General features: G+C 39.6%; 1 protein-coding gene across 1 annotated transcript in view; it reads left to right on the top strand.

Moving 5' to 3' along the window:
* Nucleotides 1-18,069, top strand: part of BANK1 (B cell scaffold protein with ankyrin repeats 1) — a 233,933-nt gene extending 215,864 nt beyond the window's left edge. The window contains exons 11-16 of the mRNA XM_065405166.1: nucleotides 7,523-7,591; nucleotides 10,560-10,738; nucleotides 12,317-12,380; nucleotides 13,736-13,765; nucleotides 14,690-14,748; nucleotides 18,019-18,069. Of these exons, the coding sequence (XP_065261238.1) occupies nucleotides 7,523-7,591; nucleotides 10,560-10,738; nucleotides 12,317-12,380; nucleotides 13,736-13,765; nucleotides 14,690-14,748; nucleotides 18,019-18,069 (452 nt within the window). The remainder of the gene's footprint in view (nucleotides 1-7,522; nucleotides 7,592-10,559; nucleotides 10,739-12,316; nucleotides 12,381-13,735; nucleotides 13,766-14,689; nucleotides 14,749-18,018) is intronic.
* The last annotated feature ends 5,164 nt before the right edge of the window (nucleotides 18,070-23,233 follow it).

The following is a 23,233-nucleotide window of genomic DNA, read 5'->3' as shown; positions in this document are numbered from 1 at the left end:
GATTGCAAACTCTGAAATGCCTTAATCATAAACATATGGTTAACGCATAATGTGACTATAGGGCAGAGATAAGGTTATTTAGGTACACTACCTGTGCATTTTCATACTTACTATGTTTGTATTTCTTTTTAAATTGAACCTGGAAAACTGAATTTTCAGGGTTTATAATGCTTTTGGTGGGGGGTGATTATAACATTCCTGTAATGCATTGTACCCTAAACTAGTTACAGGTACTCTCAATCTTAACTCCATTTTGACATAGTTTTTCTCTGGGATATATGTATCTATGTATTGTATGTAAAGTGTATTGGTTTTTCATTTATAGTTTAAGTTGGATTTCTGTTTTTTGACATACATGCACTACACACAGGCCTTAATCAGCCATAATATGAATATACATTGAAAAGATGTATACATATACATCTTCTTAGTATTTTAGAGATCATTGTAGGTACAGGTTGGATAAATAAGTGTAATGGAAGTGCATAGCTTCTTAAAATTACCTGAAGCAGAGAGGCTCAGAAAATAGACACCCTGCCTTGGATGGAAATAAATTATGATATCTTGGCCATCAAAATGAGGGTTTGTTTTACTGATGCCCTTTGCACCTTTTTATTCTTCTTTATGTGGGAAAGGACAGAATAATCTTCCTCTGTCACACAAGCAAGCCCTTTCCCATATAGTACTTCAACCGTATACCAGATGTTACAACAGGGGTGGGCAAACTAAGGCCCGAGGGCCGCATCCGGCCCTCAGATGTTTAAATCTGGCCCTCGAGTTCCCACTAGGGAGCGGGGTCGGGGGCTTGCCCCACTCTGTGCAGCTCCTGGAAGCAGCAACATATCCCCCCTCCAGTTCCTAGGCACAAGGGCAGCAAGGGGGCTTTGCATGCTGCTCCCACCACAAGCGCAGCCCCTGCAGCTCCCATTGGCCAGGAACAGTGGCCAATGGGAGCTGCAGAGGCGGCGCCTGCAGACGGGGCAGCACGCAGAGCTGCCTGGCCACGCCTTCGTATAGAAGCCGGAGTGGGGACATACCGCTGCTTCTGGGTGCTGCTTGAGGTAAGCGCCGCCCGGAGTCTGCACCCCTGACCCCCTCCCGCGCCTCAACCCCATGCCTCAGCCCTGATCCCCCTCCCGTCCTCCAAACCCATCGGTCCCAGCCCAGAGCATCCTTCTGCACCGGCAACCCCTCATCCCCAGCGCCTGCACCCCCAGCTGGAGCTCCTGCCCCCCCCTCCCCCCTCCCGCACTCCAACTCCCAATTTCGTGAGCATTCATGACCCACCATACAATTTCCATACCTAGATGTGGCCCTCGGGCCAAAATGTTTGCCCACCCCTGTGTTACAACATATGGGTGGTAGAGCAAATTGCTTGATTCATCTCTGTACATGTCCATTGTATATATAGCATTATGCTTAGACATCTTTTCAGTCATTCCAAAAATTGGACTAATTTGTTTTCACTTACTTCGCCCACACTGAGCGTTTGTTGCCAGCTGAAATCATTTCAGCAAGATGCAGAGTGGTTTTAACGATTTTACTTTCAACAGCTGGAAGACTAATTCCATTTCTGATTACTCCAGCATTTCAAAGCTCAGCAGAAATCTCAAAGCCTATCAGTTAAAGTACTTCCCAATCAGGGATATTGTTGAGAGTACCCATCCTGGACTCACTTCATTTCCCCTATTGATGATTTTGCTAGAAACTCTGCTCTTAATTCTCATACCCCAAGCTATTGATTTAACAATCCTGGTAGAAAATAGAGTACAGATGCCTTTTTATGCAGTAATAATCACAACTTCACCTCGATGTTGTGGTTACTCTATTGTTTCCTACTTTAAAAAGAAAAAATCCTTTGAACACTAATAACCCTATACATACAAATAGGAGAAAACGCCCACAATGGAGAAAATACTGCAGTTGGACTAGGTGGGCTCTATGGAGATAAAGGTGTGAGAGTCAGAGAGGTGAAATCTAACCCCCTAAACTGAAGCTAGGGATGGGTCTCAATAGGGCCACTTCTAGGGTGGGTAAGCAGGGCAGTCACCCTGAGTGTCAACATTCAGGGGGCTCCATACTACTCAGCTGGGTTTTTTGTTTTGTTTTTCTCAGCTGGCCATTTTGGTTCATTTGTGTTTTGCTCAGCTGCTTGTTTTGGGGGTGACACCAAAATCCATTTTCTGTCCTGGCCGGCAAACCCCCTAGGGCCATTCCTGGGCATTGGTCCAGTTTTTCAGTGTATTAACAACACTTGTGCAGTGTGTTGGAATTGCATTCCCCAGAACATGAAGCTTCTGGCCACTCCCTTGGCTTGCTTCCATCAGCACCTTCCTTACCATTCTGTACAAGGTCAATCTGAAGACCCATCCTGCAGTACAGAGGCACTCCCTTCATGACTTCCACTCCCCACACATGTGCAAAGCCCAAGTCGTGAGCTTAAATGGCACTGAGGCCTGGCCCGCTACATTATAAGTAAATGTCCCTAGTAAGAATAGATGCCTCTTAGATAATTCCATATGTTTGGTAACATAAAGATAACCCCATACTAGCATGTGTAAAAGTTTGGGGACAAATTCTATCCCAAAATGCACATGCACAGATTCTGTTTTCATCTATGGAAATGGTGGGCTTACTGCAAGGACATAATTTTTCACTTTTATTTGGACAAAGATAACTCCCTCTCCTCTGGTCCCTCCCCACACTTTATCCTTAGTCTCATTCACAAACGAGGAATTGACATTTTGCTCCTCACAGGGCAAATCTGACAGCAGCAGCAAGAAACTGCAATAATTGCATTAATAGTGAGCAAGTCAGAATGTAACTCATGAATGTAATGATCAAACATACTCAAGAGCAAGTTAACTTAAATAGATTAAAATATTATCCAATAAAGTTCACAAAACAAACATATTAAAGGTTAATGCTAGGAAAAGCTATGCTTTAATCATCTTTGATATAAGATACCTGAAAAAATAGTAACAAAAGAAAGATAAATCAAGATGATATATAGCAAAGAGAGTTAAACTAGGATACCCAAAAATCTTTACAAAAAAACTTTAAAATCCATTGGGCAAATATATTTGTATTAACATCTAATATTACCTCCTTCTGGAAAAATTACATGAAGCAAATTATGAGCCTTTACTGAAAAGATTTTTAAAATATTTAATGGCAGAAATGACCATTTTGGGTCTTCTTTCAAATCCTTCCAATAGAAATCCCCATAAAGATATTAGAATATTGCAATTTTCTATTTTACAATATATTTAGTGTAATAAGATCATTAGGGTTAATTAAAGAAAATGATATAGTGTTGGTGGTATGTAATGTAATGGGCTTTGATAAGATTGTAAGATGGAGGCAGTCTTGAACACCAGATGAAGGTTGTAAAAGTTCCTTCACTGGAGGTTTTCAAAAGGAGACTGGTTAGCCATCTGTCTTGGATGGTTTAGACACAACAAATCCTGCATCTTGGCAGGGGATTAGTCTAAATGACCCTTGTGGTCCCTTCTAATCTTATGACTCTGACTCTAAGATGAAGCAGGAAGATTTCAGTAACCTTTTACGATATATAATGTTCTTATTAAAATACCTGAAACTTGCTGAAAAGGGTCCCCATCTGTTTTAAAATTCTGGGACTAGATAAGGATTCTTCTCTAACAGCAATTCCCCCCAGGAGATACTCATCCCATGTTTAACAAACGAGAAAAAATTAACCTGTAAAACAGTCAACCTGTAAAGAGGAGGGGAAGTAATTAGAGGGGAGAAAATAATGGACTCAGAGACATTATAAAGAGTTTTCAATACAGATATACTAGTATCTAACTGTACACAATTAAAACATTTTATTTCAAATTCTTGACAGAGGTAGGCTTTAAGAGATCACTCACCGAGATTAAAAAAATCATAGCCTCCAAGGGCATAATTTTAAAACTATATAATGAACTTTTATTAAACTTGCTGTAGGGATAATTAAGAAAATAAAAGAATTAAAGTTAGGTTTTTTTGGTTAAGAAAATAATATATTTGCTTTATTATTCATGGCTAATAAAGAAAAGGTCCCAATCAGTAAGTAAAAGAAGGTTGTAGAATAAGAAGACATATAAACTGGCTATTGCTTATCATGTGGGAAGGATGTATGGTTCAAAAAGTAACTAATAAAATAAAGAGCTGCAGTAACAAGACAAAGAAAAACTGTCTTAAAAGAAACAAGCACAACCCTTCCCACTGTTCTGCTGGTGAGCAAGAAGGGGCGAGGAGATAAGAAAGGAAGGCCTTGGCTTAGAGGAAGGAAATTGGGTTTTTGCTAAAGTCAGCAAATTAACTGCAGGTACAAAGAGAGCCATGAATCTGAAGGTTCTTTGTCAGATCCTACCTGATCATGCTGGAGTTCACCAGGATGAGATGGTTTTCCCCAGCTCTGGCCTATTTGTAAGTATACTGATTGCATGCTTATGAATACTTCGTTACTTTATTGGGTGTAGTGACTGCTTATTTTTAAGCTGTTAGGCATGCCTATAGCAATTGCATAAAATACCATTTGGCCTTTGGCCTTAATAAAGGAATTTATGCTTAAATTAGTCAGGTGGTCTCTGATATTAATATTAATAATTTCAAATATTAATTATTCCAACACTTGCCATTGAAGACAAATGTAATTATATTAATAAGTGGGAAAAGTTATAGATAAGAAAATTCCCTGTGGTCTTGATTCAAAGCCCACTGATGCCAATGGTAATCTTTTCTTTGTCTTTATTGGTCTTTGGATCTGGCTCCTAGAGCTGTGGTCTCTTATTTGCCATACAGCAGCTCCTCTTTCGTATGTGTAACTATAAAAGAAAATAATCATAAGTCCTATTAAAGTGGTACCTGACAACCTCTCCTTTAAAGGAAATCTACAGAGATGTGTCAGACAACTCATGCCTTTAGCTATATTTGGTAGAAAAATTCCTAAGCACAGGAATATTAGTCAATTATCTTAAACTTCATCATGGACAGAACAAAAGAGAAATTACCAGTGGATCTATTAGTAAAACTTTGGGGGCTTACAGATAAAAAGATCTAGCCACTCCATAATAAAAAATTGCTCACACCTTTTGATAGCATCAGATCTGCGTTTTGCAGTGTTTTGGATGAGAAAGGAGCCTTCTGACAATATTCTTAGTCTTAGAAGAGTATGGGATAGTCTCATAATGGAAAAGCTCCTGGATGATATAAAACGGGGGGAGATTAGATTCTTACAGGTCTGGCTATCAATTTCTAGAATATGAAAAAAATAAGATGAAATAAATAGAGGCCTTGGAAATACAGAAATATATTGACTTCAGTAGGGGTACTCATGCTTAAAGATATGCATGTGCTTAAAAGCTTTGCTTCATAGGATTTGATCATGAAAAGATGCTGAGCTCACTCAATTCTAAGGCTACAGGCCCACAATTTAATGCACTATATGCACTTAAATAGTCCCACTGAACTCAATGTGTCTGTTCACATGAATAAAATTACTCACATGTTAAATGTTTGTAGGATGGGGACTCAAATGCTTTATCCTTAGAATTCTATGTGACTACACATTCTTTTTCATATAGTTGTATTACATACGTTATTGGGCACTGTGTATTGTGCAGATATCATATGTAAATTGCAGAATTCATTTACTGCATCTTAATTTTGTTTCTGATTAAGAAACCAACTAAATTGTAATTGCTGGTAATTAGGAAAGGACAAACAAACATTAGCAATTGCTATTAATTCACGTTCGTTTAGATTGTTTTCTTCTGTTTACTGTTATAAGTAATAGTACGTAGCACTAACATAAATGTTTTCTATTTCCAAAATACTTTTAAAAAATGGTTTAATTAATCATTTCAGTTCCCCATGTGAGGCAGCCAACAATTGCGCCCTATTTTACAGGTTGCAAAGCTAAGGCAGAAACGTTAAACAACCTGTCCAGTGCAATAAACAGAATGTGTGCCAGAGATGGAATTAAAATTCAGGAGTTCCATGGGTTCAGACAAGTTTTAAATGCTGCACTATACCTTTCACTCTTGGGTCCAAATTCTGATCAAACAGTGTTAACTCCATTGACTTCATTGGGGTAATTCAATTTGCATCAATAGAACGCAATATGTGCACCAGTTTAACTGAGCTCAAAAGCAGGCCCATGATGTTTAGCAATTATTTGTAAACATTGTAATACAAATTATATGTCACTAATGTGATAATGTGTCTATTTATTATTAATTATTGTTTTGTTTTATTGTTTTCTAAAATACCCTTCACCATAATATGTGGGCACTCTGTGGCTGGCTAAAATCATGTCTCTCTATGCAACAAAACAACTTTACAAATTAGTAGTAAAAAGACATAACTACAAAAAAGGGTTAAAAGAAAAATCATGATTAGACATGTACAAAAAAAATTTCTTCTCCACAGAGTTTCATAGGAAAGATCTGGGTATTTTTGTAGTCAGTAGCTGTGTTGTCCAGTGCAAGCTAAATCCAAACACACACAGAGGTACAGTTTTAAAACTGTTATTAGGAGAGCTGTAGTAGCTAACAGCTTGTGCACTCTTAATAGTTCTTGTGGCAGGTTAACTAGTAGTGGTGCTAAGGTTCTCAGGTTGCAATACTACAGCGGTCTTAAAGAGGACAAATAACCCTTTTTCAATGCTTTACAAAGGCTATCTTCCTTCCAGCCCTAACGAAGGAATCCATAGGTGGTTGTGGGGTTTGTTTGTTTTTTTGGTCATAATAAGCAGTGTTACTACACATCTATAGACATTCTTCATTGGTCATCCTCTCCTTACTCTGGTCACAATTAAAAGATTCCTTGCCCATTTGTTTTCAGGGGGCCTGCTTTTCAAAAGCTTTTAACAGACTGCTATGATCTGGAATCATTTCATTATAAACAGGCTTTCTGTTCCTTTTGTGATTTTGTGCAACTTTTCCCACCATTAAGAACTAGCTTTTCTTTTCTCGTCTCTCTGAATGACCCTGAATGGAAGGCAGAATACATGTTTCTTCCTGGTACTGTCTTTTCTCTCTGTTACTGGCAAAGCACATCCAGACATTCTCCAATAGAAGGTTTTTTTTTCCCCCCTGTGTGTTTTGCTCTTCGCTTGCACTGAGTCTCTGCACATTTTAGCACCTCTTTAGTCTTCTCTTTCATAAATATCTGAATTTGTTCCTGCACCTTCTTGTGCTTGCAAAAGAGTTCATTCTTTGGACTTCAACTACTTGAAGTTGATTCTGCTTTGTCATTGAGTCTTCCAACTACTCTATATCACTTTGGCATCCAGTTTCCTTTCCACAGCATTACTTTTTGTGCATTCTTCTTTCACATGAGCAAATTCCAGAAATGCTTCTGGTATACATTGAGAGAGAGATTTTTTTCTCTTCCATCTTATTTTCAATGGTCCAAAATTACCTTGCAGGACACTGAAGTTCTGATAAGCATTGAGCTATCTCCTTATTGTGTAATTGTGACCAGCTTCCTAACATTTTTAATTTTGTTGCAGTGTTTCAGCAAAAGGGCTCCAGAACTCAGAGTGATAACGAGAAGATGTACTATGCTTTCAGGAAACAAGGTGTGGAACCTCATTTTGCTATTTTAACTGTCTTGATGCTCCTTAATGGGACTATGAGAGTTTTGCTCTGGCTTGACTTTTTCTTGGATTATTTAATATCTTTTTTTTCCTACCAGGATGGCCTAAATCCCCAATAGTATTTCAGCTTATAAAAATCAATTCAAATAAATAAAAAGTTATTATTTTAACAAAGCAAATCAGTGAGGGGCTTTATAAAAGCTTTTTGGAAACATATGAAAAAGCAAAAATGACTTTGCACTTTTCTATCAGCTTTCGCTATAATGATTAAAACTAAAAAAGGAGGAACTGGGTGACTTATACGTACGCTGTGCATCAGTTCTAACCTGTGTGACAGACCCAGACCAGTGGGGTACAAGAGTCTGGTAGAGGGCAAATATACTGGTCACTGGATGAGTAGTTTTCTGTTCCCTGAGTGACAAGAGCAGGGGCTGTACTAGAGTAATCAGGAACCTGCTAGAACCAGTTAAGGCAGGCATGCTAATTAGGACACCTGGAGCCAATTAAGAAGAAGCTGCTAGAATCAATTAAAGCAGGCTAATCAGGGCACCTGGGTTTTAAAAAGGAGCTCACTTCAGTTTGTGGTGGGAGTGTGAGGAGCTGGGAGCAAGAGGCGTAAGGAGCTGTGAGTGAGAGGGTGTGCTGCTGGAGGACTGAAGAGCACAAGCGTTATCAGACACCAGGAGGAAGGTCCTGTGGTGAGAATAAGGAAGGTGTTTGGAGGAGGCCATGGGGAAGTAGCCCAGGGAGTTGTAGCTGTCATGCAGCTGTTACAGGAGGCACTATAGACAGCTGCAGTCCACAGGGCCCTGGGCTGGAACCCAGAGTAGAGGGCGGGCCTGGGTTCCCCCCCAAACCTCCCAATGGACCTGGATGGTGGGTTCTTCCAGAGGGGAAGGTCTCTGGGCTGTTCCCCAACCCACATGGTGAATCTCTGAGGCAAGAAAATCTGCCAATAAGCGCAGGACCCACCAAGATAGAGGAGGAACTTTGTCACACCTGCCTGAGTCAATAGCAAGTGACCAAAGCTTATCTCATGGCTGCTTTGTGGCCCATGTAAAATGAGTTGCTGGTCCTAGCCCAACTGCTATTTGAGAAGAGTCCATATCACTAAATAACCACCGCAACTGGCATTAATTGGTATCCTAGCATAACTAGCATTGTTACTGTTAAACGAATGCACATGGAGTAGAGACTGAATTATCCTTCCAGGAAATAGCCCCTCTAGGTCAGGATTAGGGCGTATTAGTTGAAGCAGAGTAGGGAAGCTGCATTGCAGTTGTCTGTTCAGTGAATAAACCGAGAACGCCACTTGCCAGTGCTGTCAGTGTCTCTTTTTGCACTAAATTCATTAAAAAAATGTGTTGAAATATAGGATGTTTCTGGGTAATGATTCAATAACTGCAACATTTAGTAATGGAGCATTGCTAGTGTATCCCTACAAAGGTTATTCCTGTAAAACGTTTTAGGTTTGATTTTTCCACTGCCTGGCATCTGGTATAGTAATTTGCACTCTCTTAGCACAAATGTAAATGATTATCAGAGATGCAAAGTGGTGGAGATTCATGGCCAACGTATGCTGGTACTTAATATTCTTGGAAAAGAGCAGAATGGGGCTCAATAATGACTTTTTTTTCTCTTCATCAAGGTATATTTCCCTTTGCACAGCTGGTCATCCCTCATGTAGAACAAAGGGATGTCATGCATGGCACAGTAAGGAATCAGACATAATCAATTAAGAGCTTACATGTAGGTAAAGACAAATACTATGGCTCCAATTCTGAGATTCAGTCTAGCTGCATTCTGTGTAGGAGCCAAGGAGAGGGGACCAGCAGTGGTATTATGCCACCTTTTTCAGTTCCCTGATTCTGGGGCTGACAGAGCTATTTCAGAATCCCTCAAAAAATCAAAGCAGCCTCTGGGCTGCTTTAACCTACTCCCAGCTGCCTTTGCCCCCAAGCAGCCATTCCAATAGCTGAGAATACTAAGAACATATGGGCTAAACTGTGAGGGTGGCAGCATAGAACTCATATTACTTCCCTTCAATTGCACACCTGTATAGGGATTAGTTAGAATCTAGTCCTATGAAGCTACATATAAATTATAAGATTTCTTTTTGACCCTGCATATTTTCTGATCATTATAGTTGAGTGAATTATATGAAAATTCAAAACAGCTTCTAACCTACTCTCAGCACAAGCTATTGGGAAATATGTTATGTGAATTTGGGGGGAGAGGAAAATGGATATTGATGGGAGTTTGGGGAGTGAGGGAAATGGATATTAATGGGAATTTGGGATCTTCCACTCCTATCCCCAAGTAATGTTATGGTTTATAAAGCCAATAACTTGGCATGATCTAAATGGCTCTTAGCCACGATGGTCACGGATGCAACCCCATGCTCAGGGTGACCCTAAACCTCTGACTGCCAGAAGCCAGGAATGGAATACGGGGTGGATCACTCCATAATTGCCTCATTCTGTACACTCCCCCTGAAGCTCTTGTACAGGCCACGATTGGAGACAGGATACAGGGCAAAATGGACCATCGTCTGCCCCAATATGGCAGCTCTTATGTCAGGACTTCCTTTTGAATTCTGTGGAATTTCATAATTAATTAATGGTACGGCACTATCTCAAAAGAGGAGCTGCTACATAAACTTAATTTAATGAAGAGTGAACCAATCAGGCAAATGACAATGAGTTTGAAAGTTTTGTTCACCAGGACACACTACTTCAAAAGAACACTAGCAAATAGCTCATTGCATTTTTCTCTATAGAGCTTGGCTGTAAACATGGTTACGATGGTAAAGATTAATTGCCATCTCCTTACAGATTTGCTGCTCACATGGTCTTGCTCAAAATGAGCTTTCATTGAAAAGAAAAACAGTTTTCGAAATGAATTAACTGTTTGTGCCTTTTTTTAAACTCTTTACACTTGATAACTACAGACAAAGTTCGAACTGACACTTCCACCTATACGACTTTGAGACACAACATCCCTTCTGGACAGGAAGAACTGATCCTTTTGCAGGAACAGGTGAAGAAGGGAACAATTACTGTGGATGAAGCACTTGAGAAATTTAAACAATGGCAGAATGAAAAAAGCAGATTAGAAGTTCCACAGCAGGTATACTTTTGAAGGATTATGTTTGCTTGTAGGGCACCTTGTCCAAGAGTTTCAAAAATAGGTACCTAAATTTGGAGTCCTAAATCCATACTTAGGCATCCAAATAAGCGTACATCTATACCGCAGCTGTGATTCCCAGCACTGGCAGACAGACTTGCACGAGCTCTGCTTGAGCTAGTGCACTAACAGTGGCAGCATGGACATTGCAGTGCAGATGCGACTTGGGCTAGCCACACAAGTTCAAACCCAAGAGTTCAGCAAGCATAGACTCAGGCAGCTAGCCTCAGCCTCCGCCTATGCTGCTACATCCACACTGCTCTTTTTAGCATTCTAGCTCAAGCAGAGCTAACACAAGTCTGTCCACACTGGGAATCGGGCCACCCAGCTGTGGTATAGGCATACCCAGGGGCCCTGATTTTCAAAAGTATTGTGCACCCAGCAGCTGATTTCAGTGAGACCAAGGGGGTTCTCAACACTTAATGTAGGTTGAGTATTTTGGTACCTAACTATGGATTTAGAACATAGCTTTTGCACCAGTTTGTTGATGTTTTGTTTTATTTTTTTAAATCTTGTTCTTATTATTTTGACCATCTATGAAAGCTGTGTAACACGTATGAAAAATTATCTTTGAATTCTTCTCCATAAGCCTTCTCTCACCGAATAAGCTGAACCCTTCTCAATTATACGCAGGAGGGGAACCAACTCCCAAAACGAATAGAGCCAGTTAATGGAAGTTTTACCATTTCAGATATATGACATAGTGTTTTAAACAGGTCTCAAAGAACTTGCATGCAGAATTACGCGCTACAGTCTGGTATATACATATAGGGATCATTGTATTCCCACCCACCACTAAAATGGAACCACTTTTGTACTGCAACAAAGAAATCATTATGCTGGCAGTAGCCCCACTAGCAATTATCAGAAGTACAAAGAACTGAAGTGAAGAATAGGATATCTTCCAGATCCCTTAGACCATGATTCTATTACCATATCAGTATTCATGCTGAATAGTATTTTATTCTGCGAACAGCCCCATTAAAATGCCTGTTTCAATTTGCAGTTCACAAGTAATACATGGGCTGAAATTTGTTCACACTAAACATTTGTTTTAAACAGAAAATAAATATTTAAGACTCAATATGTCTTTGCAGACAATCAGTTGGATTACTTGCATAGTAAGTTGCTACTTATCATGAATAAAGATGGTAGGATCAGATCCTAAAGTTTCTTTCTACTGGCACCTTATTTCTCAATTGGCTAGAAAATGACTACCCCTTATTATGGCTACGAAGACCGATGCAGACTGTCTAAATCTATGTGGATATCAGTGTAACTGTCTAGCCCTGGATACGCCATAACTTGCTGATGGCTTGGGGATAAATGCTGAAACTAAAAGGCTGCACCTATAGAGCAGCATAGCATTCTTCCTAGCCTTTTTAAATGATTTTCCTGTAGTGAGAAGCTAAATGTTCAGAATACTAAAAAGCCAACCTTTTCCAGCTATTCATTCATTATTTTTTTACAATCAACCCTAGTTATTGATTTTTATTGTTGTTTGTGTGTTTCTTTTTTAAGGAAAAAGTACGCCAGCTCAGAGATAGCATTATTGGGAAAAGACCAGAAGAAGAAATTTTGTATGGTAAATTATATCTAAGTAGCATTTCAATACAATGAAGACATGAATTGTGGGATAAATATGCCATATCTCTGCTTAGGTACCAATCCAAATCCCAGGTTGGCCTTTAGATCAGGCCCTAGTGAGCACTTTGTGTATCTTGGTTTAACTCACAGGTATTATTTTAAATGTAATAAAGACTTGATCAACTTTTAGGATAAAATCCTGACCCTTCTGAAGTCAATGGGAGTTTTGCCATTGACTTCAGTTGGGGCCAGGATTTCACCCTCCATGTCTACTGCTCAGCTTTCCTGTAATGCACTGTGTTTCTTAATAAAGTGTTGGGACTAGAAATGGGCAATCGAGTTCCTAATAACAGTTTATGTGGTGAATTTAGTCTTTTTTTTTTTTTCTTGTTTGTGACTCACATTGGTTTTTACTAACTTGTTCGCTGTTCAAAATGATTCATATTTAGTGTCTGTGAATTGCTCAGGAACTGCTCACTGCAAGAGCTTTTTCACATAATTGGTATTCATTATTCATTATGTGAGCTGTTTTTTTTTTTTTTTTTTTTTTTCCCATTATTTAAAGTTATACTATATTGTTTTCTTCCTGATGGGATGGCCTGCACTTTATAAACTACTTGCATTTCTTCCCCAATCAAATTTCATTCTGTCTTGAAATTAAGTTTGTTTCACAGTTAGACAAATCTTGAGTATGAACCTGAAATTTTCCCGCAAATATTTATACAAACAAAACTCCATTCACAGAACATTTGTTAAAAATAGGATGTGAACACAGTCAATGCAAAATTCTATTTCTAAATCACAAAATGTTTGCAAATTATTTTTCTCTGCTTCCCTAATCAGGAAATCACCCACACTACTGCTTTCATGATTACATTGGAAAACAGTGCACTTACGTAGATTTGATGGTTAATGTGTTGTAGTAATTTTGATAAAACTCAGTATTCGTTGAGTACTCTTTGGAGTAACAAGGAGCATTTTTAAAGTAAATATAAAATAGGTACCTTTAAACAGGTAGTCACTCAGTTAACTAAAATCTGTTCCTAAATATTAATGCTAATTGATTGTTAAGTGGAGTGTATGTGAAATCCCATGAAAAATAGTTCAATTTGTCCTGCGGTTTAATTTTGACAATTAGTACAGAATAGTAAACTGCTTAAAAAAAAAACTGTCCTTCACATATAGCTATAGGGGGGGGGGGTGTACAAGCGATACTATAGCTATATATATTTACACACCTATATATTTATCCAATCCAAAGAGGGAAAATACACACACACACACACACACACTTGCTCTAATGCCAGAAAGATAGTAAAACAAATTCTAACAATATTTTTTTCCTCCTGACAGACAAAATCACCATTGAACATCATCCAAATGGTAAGTGATACTAGCTTTAAAAATTCACCTTAGCATAGGTACTTTTCAGATTGCCCCTCTGGCAAAAACTACTGCACAGAAATTCCAGGTTATATAGCTGATTCCTTAGATTGAAATAATGCATTTTGGTTAGCTGAATGATATAGTAGTAACCTAGAGGATTCAGTCTGAAAGTCCCCACGTTGCCAGGAGCTTAGAGTACTGCGCCTGTGAAATGGTTGAATCCCTATCAGCTTTCACAACAGAGCACACAGACCCTGAGTTAGTATTCAGAATCACACCCTTCCTAGGGTTTGATTTTATTGGTAGTTCACAAACAGTTACTTGATATAGACCTCAAACTAAGCTTTCTCTCTGAGCTTGGTTGTCTCCTAGTGTTTCCCTCCAGGACCTCCTGTTCTCCTAGTTCTCTCTCTCTCTCTCTCTCTCTCTCTCTCATATCAAAATGAACCACACCTCCCACCTGACCTTCAAGGTCAACAAGAGAGCCCTGCCATTCTGGGTGAAATTCTATTGTGTGCATTAGACAGGTCAGACTAGATAATCAGAATGTTCCCTTCGAGTCTTAACATCTATGAATCCTGCTACAGTGTCTTATATTGCTCTGAAGTGAGTCTCTCTAGCTGGCATTCAAAATGGGTATAAGACAGAACTTCATCAACCCTTCTTGGGTGGGAATGACAAGGCAGAGATGTAAAAGGAGGAGAAACTGGGAAGAACCTGAAGGGATCCCAGATCTTTTTGAAACAGATTTTAACTATTGAGGACCTAATCCTTGAGTTCTTACACAACTCCCACTGAGTTAATTGTCAAAATGATGAGTGTAAGGCTGGGACATTAGAAGGTTACATCTCTGTCCACCCAACAGATGTTAATTCGTGGCTTGAAACAAAAATGACAGTAGCATATCTTCTCTTTCTTTAGTTTGTGGGGAAAACCTTCAGTTTAGAGACCTGCTGTACACCACACCATTTAACAAACTGGTACGTATCGATATTTTCATAGCTCCCACATTTGTTTGTTTGAATTCATTTGCAATTGAAATATGGAGATACCAGTTTTCAAACAGACTCCTTAACCATATCTCCATATCCCACTTTTAGACTCTCAGATTTGGATGTCCTATTCAGTAGCCACGTTTGAAGATTAGATTTAGCATGCACACTTATTATTCCATAAACTTATTCAGGAAGGAGTTTAGTTATTTTTGTAAATGAGCAGGGGGATAACTGAATTTTGCTTTTTATAGTTACGAAATGTGATTTTGAATTTCTTGATATTGCTGCTGATCTTCCTCCCACTAAATTCAGTGGAAACTGTGCTATAAACTTCAGTTGAAGCAGGGTCAGGCTCAGTCTTCTACTACATTATTTCAGTTCTTCCTATCTTTGGGTCCCCAAGTAATACTTTATGTGGCTATTAATATATGATTTAATCATAAAAAATATGCCTTTTGTGGGCAGCAGGAGAGTTTATCTTGATTTTTTTTTTCTGGAAAGGCAAGTGGGATTAATCTGATTTTAACAATTACTACTACTAAATAAGGAGTAAGTATGTGGCATATGAATGCACGTGCTATTTGCTCAAGCACCGAATATGAACATAGAAAACACTTTGGTTTTAATAAGGCTGATTCTCTGATCACAATTAAAATGACGTCCATTAAGGCATGGATATGATCACATTTTTGTTTCATTCTTATAGAACTGGAGACAAAAATGAATCACCAAAGAAAACCTCCTATAGTAAAGTTTTCAAAAATACCTAAATGACTTAGGAGCTGAAGAGCAATTTTCAAAAGTGATTTAGGAGTCTAAAAGTCCCACTGAGAGTCAATGAGACTTAGTCTCCTAAATGCCAGATTTTTAATGGTATTTAGGTGCCTAAAGATACAAAAAGGTGCTTTAGATTTTCAAAACACATAGGCACCTAACTATCATTGAAATCAATGGAGTTAGGCTCCTTGGCACTCCTGAAAATCCCACTAAGCCATTATGCACCTAAGTACCTTTAAGAATCTGGCCAAAGGCACTTTTGCAACATTTACGCATTATCACATACAAACTGCCTTGAGTTTTGTTTGACATTTCCCATAATTTAAAAATCATCCACAATCATGTTCTAAAAATAAATGAGATGATTCAAAGTGATCAGAGGTGATTAAAGAAAATAGTTGTGATTCATGATGATTTGAACTGCCTGTAAATTGTTGTCTTCTGATGGCTCTTTGGTAATTTTTGTAGAATGAACTCTTCTTAGGCCAGTTCTGGGTGGACACGTTTCCACATCATAAAACTTGCCATCAAAATTGAAATTACCATAATTAGCAACCTCGTTGCCAGTCTTATTGCCAAGGATGGGCATGTAGTACCATTCTATCACTCAGAAATGCACTTATGTTTTAAACAACAGTAGTCTATTGTGCCCAGACCAACAGTGCTGCCCCATGTGCTGACGCTGAAAGCCCTGCCGCCCGTGATGTAGGAGATTACCTGATCAGAGGTGCAGAGCCTCTGTCTGAAAAATGGAAAGCAACAACAGGGCCAGATAGAGGCTCCAAAACATCTGAAGTTAACATAAATTGTATTTGAAAAGACCAAAAGGCCAGGTATTTGGGGGGGGGGGAAATATGTTTCATCAGTGTGCATAGTTGCATTTTGAATGAACATAGGTCTCCGGAAACATGTCAGACTTATACACCTGGAAATTGTAGTCCTTTGGTCACAGTTCTGCCCCATGAATATTCCTCTAACTTATTCTGCTGGAGCCACAACTGGGGTGAGATGGTAACTCAGTCTTTATGCCCATTCCAGCCTTGGCATCTTTGAGACCACCAATGTGGGTGACATGCTGTGGCAATTTTGATGGTTGTTTTGTCCTGTGAGTGCTTGTTCACTGGGAACTGGATGGAAGTCATTTTACATAGGCCATTCAATAGCCAGCACATAATTATGACTTCAGACACTGCTGACTTTTTAAATATGAAAGATGAAAGTGCATGTTAATTTATTCATTTCTCTGTGAGGAAAAAGCTTAATCTCCAAGGACTAGCTTTATTTCACCACGTGCTGCTATATTAAACATTCTGTCCTCTTATTGTTATAACTGCTCCAATACAGCTCAACTCCCCCAATGTACTGCACATGGCCAGGTCACCTACTGGAGTAAAGCAATCCTAGGGTATATACTTTTTCAGATTTCACAATCTGAACCTGTGGAAGCCCATGGCAATAAAGCATATATGGTTTAATTAAGTTTGCCCAACTGTCTGCCAAAGACCAAATTGCTTCCATAGCTTCATCCAAAAAGCCTTCAGAATAGCATTGAGCTTCTTTCACAAACTGTTGGCTTATTGATTATGAGTACTATCTTGATTACCTGGATGCATTTCCCCAGCTCTTCATCTCTCACCAGCATCTTGTTTCTATTCCCACTGCTGGCATCTATCTTAGTAAACTCACTCACTTGATAATCAGTGGACTCCATTCTGATAGGGAAGGGAATGCATATACAAAAATCCATAAGACAGATAAGAAGTAGAGATGGGCCTAAACCATAAAATACACACCTTTATTTTGAACACATCCACCAATTCAAAGTGTTCATGAAATATGGAGCCAGTTATTGGATTTCAAATCCTTTGCTTTTCCCTGTTGTTAGGAGTGAAATAATTCAAAGTGATGCCACTCAGTGGAAGAGCTCACAAACTCAGTGTTTCCTTGGAATTATCCCATAGGCAGGAATGGGAGGCGGCATCACTTAAGCTCCATGGAATGACCAAGACCCAAGATGTTAAAGACCATGGCTGGGATGTTCTTAGAGAGGCCCGGTGTCTTTACAGTACTCCCCAACCTCTCAATCTCCCTCAGACGCCACTCCATCCTTGCAGCTGCACATCCCCAAACAAAGAGGAGGGGACTCTTGTATAGTCAGAGGCAAGGGTCAGACCCACCCCAGCTCATTCTCCAACAAAAATGACCACTTTTTATAGAAGTTTCACAGTTTTCCCCATAGCATTTTCCATATTTAACACCTTGGAAGAAAAACATTACTTAAGTGGCTGCCAGAAATATAGAAAGGATATTGTAGAAATTAAAGGAGAATTTTAAAAATTAACATATCACATTCTGTAAAAACAATCACTCACTCTAAATATAGACTTTGTGACCTTACTAGATTTTTCAACATTCTATATTGTCCTAACTGCTCATGTCACATTCATGGCTGTTTGTAAATTGTATACATCTTTTTAGTCTCCACCTCGAAACCCACCAGAAAAGGAACAGATGCCTAAAGATAATTAACGGAGGTAAGAGCATATATAAATTATTTATTTTTGTATAAAACAATTCCTAATAAAGTGCTTTATATCAGTTATGCATGCTCCTAACCATGGAATAGAAGTGACATCTCAGCCGTAATCCTGGCATCATTACTGCAATAAGCAGGAATGCACATAGTGCTATAGTATGTAGTGTTATGTATTATACATTATGGCCCTGATTTTTAGTCAGATTTCAGTGTGCCCTCAGTAGTACAGCGGCAGATTTGCACTGAGTCAGAAACACAACTGGCTTGTGTGTGCAATTAAAAAGTGGGTGCAGTTGTAGGTACAACTAATTACACCAGCAAAATTAGAGGCTTTGGGGGAATATGTAGTCTGATATACTGAACAGATATATATATATACTATCGTACTATACATATACTGTCACAAAGGTATTGAATGAAAACCTGTGCTGCATGTAACTAAAAACCATCATAATCCAGATGTGAGCAAGATCAGAAATAGACCTCATATCTGTGTAAATCAGTAGTGACTCCACTGAAGTGAATGGAGAATGCAGGGGTAAGAGTGGTGCAAGATCAGCATTAGGTGAACAGTGTCCCCAAAAGAGGATTGTGTTTGGTTTTTGCAATGGCAGGTGTGAGCTACCTAGACTGGACAACTAATATATTTTTGTTCATTTCTAGAATCTTTGGAGATTTCTTTAGGTTGCCTGAAAGGGTTTGCATTTTTGTAGTAGGCTTGTGAACTGTACATCCTGCAAAGCAGTATCCAGAGGCCTTGAGACATGGGAAAGGGTATTCACCAGAAATTAGTGACAAACAGTGAAGGCTTTCTATCACTGGGAAAGCTGGGATACTGCTACCCTGCGAGAAATAAGAAAATCAATGTACCTTTGCCCAATTCTGTGTATAATTCACAACTGATAATTTTATGTATGAGAGAGACAAGGGTGGTGAGGAAATATCTTTTATAGGAGCAACTTCTGTTGGTGAGAGAGACAAGCTTAGCGCTACGAGATGAGGGATTCCTATGCAGCAGTGGCTCTGGGTCCCCTTATTAAAGTGCACCTTTCAGTAAGGGGATTTCAAAGCAGCAGTAGTACTTCATTAACCAGCCTCTCAGACACAATATAGCACTGAGGGGCACTTTCAAATGTCCCCATTATTAGTGAACATATGTAATGGAATGAAGGGAAGTTAGTATCCTAGCATAAACCTAAAATGCCTCACCAAGGACCACCACTGACATCAAAGCTAGCCACTGAGTTCATACTGGCTCTGTGTGCTAGGGACTACATAGTTGTACAGATATATCCTCTAGGACCACAGGTACCTCACTTCTATGGCAGAACTAAATCAATGCTGCAAATTATTTTCACGTAAGGGGGGCAACTTTAGACTCTAGCTGGGATACCGTGAGAGATGAAAGCTGTCCAAGGAATGCACTCAATCAAGCATTTTCTAGGTGTTCTGGACTCACCCCATCTCTGGCCAGCCTTGCACACTTGTGGGTTACACCTGCACTTCCAGGCCCTTGGCAGAACAGGGCGGGTTCAGGTTGCTTGCACCTCTGTATCCTAATTTAGGTGCTCACAGCCTGTGTCTTGTATTCAGAAGTTGCTGGAACCCAAGGAGTGACCCAAGCCGAAAGTCATTCACAAACAGCGAAATATACAAATGTGTAGTAGAAAGTGTGAGGAAGATGGGAGATATCTGAAATGTTTTTATTGATATGCTGTGTACCTCTTCTATTTGATTGCACCCATGTATTAGACAGCATGATAGTAAAGAGTTAACTCAGTCTTGGGTGGTTTTACACATCTGCAGAAAGGCAGACAATGGTTGTAAATCCTTGATACTTGACAAACAATATGGGTGTCAAAAGATGTTGCTCTTTTGTCACTATCCAAGGGGAGCACAACCACCCCTAGCTTATGGCAGGACCAGAGCCCTGCAGAGAGAAAGTCTGAAGAAAGAATTTGGAAATTATTAAAAACACTGGCCCTGAAACTGAAGGCAGAGGCAGGTCTGCAAAAAAGATTGTAATCCAGTCCCCAGGAGAGTGGGTGTAAGGGCTAAATTGGACCTAACTTAGGCTTGGTCTACACTAAACCCCCAAATCGAACTAAGGTACGCAACTTCAGCTACGTGAATAACGTAGCTGAAGTTCGAAGTACCTTAGTTCGAACTTACCTCGGTCCACACGCGGCAGGCAGGCTCCCCCGTCGACTCCGCGGTACTCCTCTCGTCTAGCTGGAGTACCGCAGTCGACGGCGAGCACTTCCTGGTTCGACTTATCGCGTCCAGACAAGATGCGATAAGTCGAACCCAGAACTTCGATTGCCAGCCGCCGAACTACCGCGGTAGTGTAGACCTGGCCTGAGAGAGAGCTCAGAGATAGAACTTATCCTGAAACAATGACAGTGGGGTACAAGAGAATGACCCTATTATTTTCAAAGGGATTTCCCTTCACCAGAGAATTTGGAGCTGTAACTGGAAAGTTAACCACTGAGGTTTTTTGCTGTTTCTTTTTACATTATATTCTGTTTGTATGCTGTTTATTTCCAGCACCACAACTGGTTAATAAAGAGATCACTGAGGTAATACAAAGGTATTAATGCAAAGAGACTGTTCAGAGAAACACTAATTAGCTATCAGCTATAGCGATTCAGTAATCTGTCATTTAAATGATGAGAGGATTATGTGTATTTACTACTCCCGTTTTCAGCAGCAGCAGAGTTTGCTGATGGGCTTTGTTAATGAATGTGACCTTTTTACTTTGGGCATCTCATTATATCCTGTTGGAATATTAACTGCTCTCTCTAGTAGTTCATTGACAACCTATCCTATTGCATATTGTACCTCAAGGACTCTGTTTTAATCACCAGTTGCTACCTGCACTTTCTTTTCTGTTCCGTATATTGCTTTTAAAACTATTTTAAACATTGTGGAATGATGAGTCATTAGGATTGATTGCTTAGAATAGGGATAGTCAACTTATGGCACGTGTGCCAAAGGTGGCACGCAAGCTGATTTTCAGTGGCACTCACACTGCCCGGGTCCTGGCCACCGGTCTGGGAGGCTTTGCATTTTAATTTAATTTTAAATTAAGCTTCTTAAACATTTTAAAAACCTTATTTACTTTACATACAACAATAATTTTGTGTTATATTATAAACTTATAGAAAGTGACCTTCTAAAAACATTAAAATGTATTACTGGCACACACAACCTTTAAATTAGAGTGAATAAATGAAGACTCGGCACACCACTGCTGAAAGGTTGCCGACCCCTGGCTTAGAAGATATAGAGATAGATAAATAGAATATTACTGCATTCATAGTCTTCCTGTCAATGCAGTCCTTGGCCTCTCTTCTGAGATTGCCAACAAGAGCTGAACTGAGACCACCAATTAATTTCACAGAATTTATCAATTACTTTTCCTTCATTCTGGACCTATGGTGAATTTGAACCAATTGCCTAGAAATGAAAGTTGCTACATCCTGTTGCCAGCCCACTGAAGAACCCAGTCCCTCTGAACAAGTTAATGAGTTATGCAGCCTTACACCGAGAAGAATGAACATGTCATGAAAGCACAGGGCTGAGAGTCAGATCTACATGCTGTTCCTGAAACTGCCACAGTCCTCCTTCAACAAGTCACCTGTGGCCTGATTTCATGCATGCTGAGCACCAGCAGCTCTTGTTGATGTCAGTGGGGGCTGAGTGTACACAGAAGCTCTGAAAACTGGAGCATTAATCTCTTGTGCCTCAGTCTCCCATCTGCAGAATAGGCTAATAATACCTACCTGACAAGGATGGTCAGACTTCACTTTAAAATGTTTAAGTTATAAAGGTGAAAAGTATTACTATATTTACTGATATATGATATGATATATGACACATTAATTGCAGAATTATGTTATAATGAGGAGATAACATACCCTTTTAACTAAAACTAATATTGCATCTGTCTTCAAAAATAGGCTATTGTAAAGCTCAACTTTAGCCAACAATTACCTTGCAGTGCTATTTGAGTTACTGCACTAAGCAAGGGGGAACACTGCAGTATACTATGTTAGAACCACTGTATGGTAATGGGTGGCACGACCTATTTTCAGACTTTAAAAGTAATCTTAATATGAAGCGCTCTTGAAACTTGCTGTCCTTCACTTAAATGAAGGAGGGTGGATTGATAGTGTTCCTGTTGTGTTTCCCGTTAGTGTCAGTGAAACTGATGGATTTCCTGCTCTCTAAAGTGCAATATTCAGGTTCTTCCTAGATTGGACTGTCAGTCAGTTTCATGAACACTCTGCCGCTGCTGCTACAGCAGGGAAGTAACATGGGAGATGGGAGGGAGACCACCATACGGAGAATAAACGAACAATAGGGGAGACATTCAACATAGGGAAGAGAGATGGAAAAGAGACATTACAAGAAAATAGATCTTCCTCCTGAGACTAGGTTTCAATCACATTCTAATCTCTTCTCCTCCGCGGTGGTGTCACTGCTCCCTCTCTCCTGATAAGAAGGGGATGGTTAAAACATCAATACTTTTTGAGGCATGAAGATAGAGGCAATCGTTATTCTATCACATTCTTTTCACTAATTTCTAGAGTGTACGGGGGGAGCAAGGTTGGAGAACAGGTTTGCCAGGAAGAATCTACATACCTTACACGGCTAAGGTTGCTGACAGTTAATGTTGGTTGAAGCAATATTTACTTCTGCTCCTTGCTCTGTGAACCCCCTTGGAAAGATCACAGACTGTAACCATGAAATGGCCAGCCAATGCATTATGCTGCCAATTGCTGGTGTACCGGGAGACTGATGATGACGATGATATAAGAAAGGGGGGGGGTTGTGCTGCTGACTGAGATCCATAAGCTTGGGGTATTATTGTTCTGTGGCCTCTTGCTCTCTGCTTATATTTGCAGCACTTCCGCCTTTGTACACCTGCCAGTGCCACACCTCATGGGAAAGAAAGCACTTCCTCAATGAACACAGCAAAGCACCAAAGTTTTTATATTAGTTCATTCCCTTCCATACCATTTTGCCCAGGAGTAGAAAGTACAATATGAGCCAATATCTATAACAATGCCATTTATTCCCTTTGTTTAGGGTTTTTGAGCCCACATTTCTAAAACTCATCTCTGTGCTTCATCAATAATATAGTTTAAAATA

This window comes from Emys orbicularis, chromosome 5, assembly GCF_028017835.1.
Source record: "Emys orbicularis isolate rEmyOrb1 chromosome 5, rEmyOrb1.hap1, whole genome shotgun sequence".
NCBI classification, from domain to species: domain Eukaryota; kingdom Metazoa; phylum Chordata; order Testudines; family Emydidae; genus Emys; species Emys orbicularis.
The sequence above is the reverse complement of the archived record's forward strand: the minus strand, read 5'-3'. Positions and strand labels throughout refer to the sequence as shown.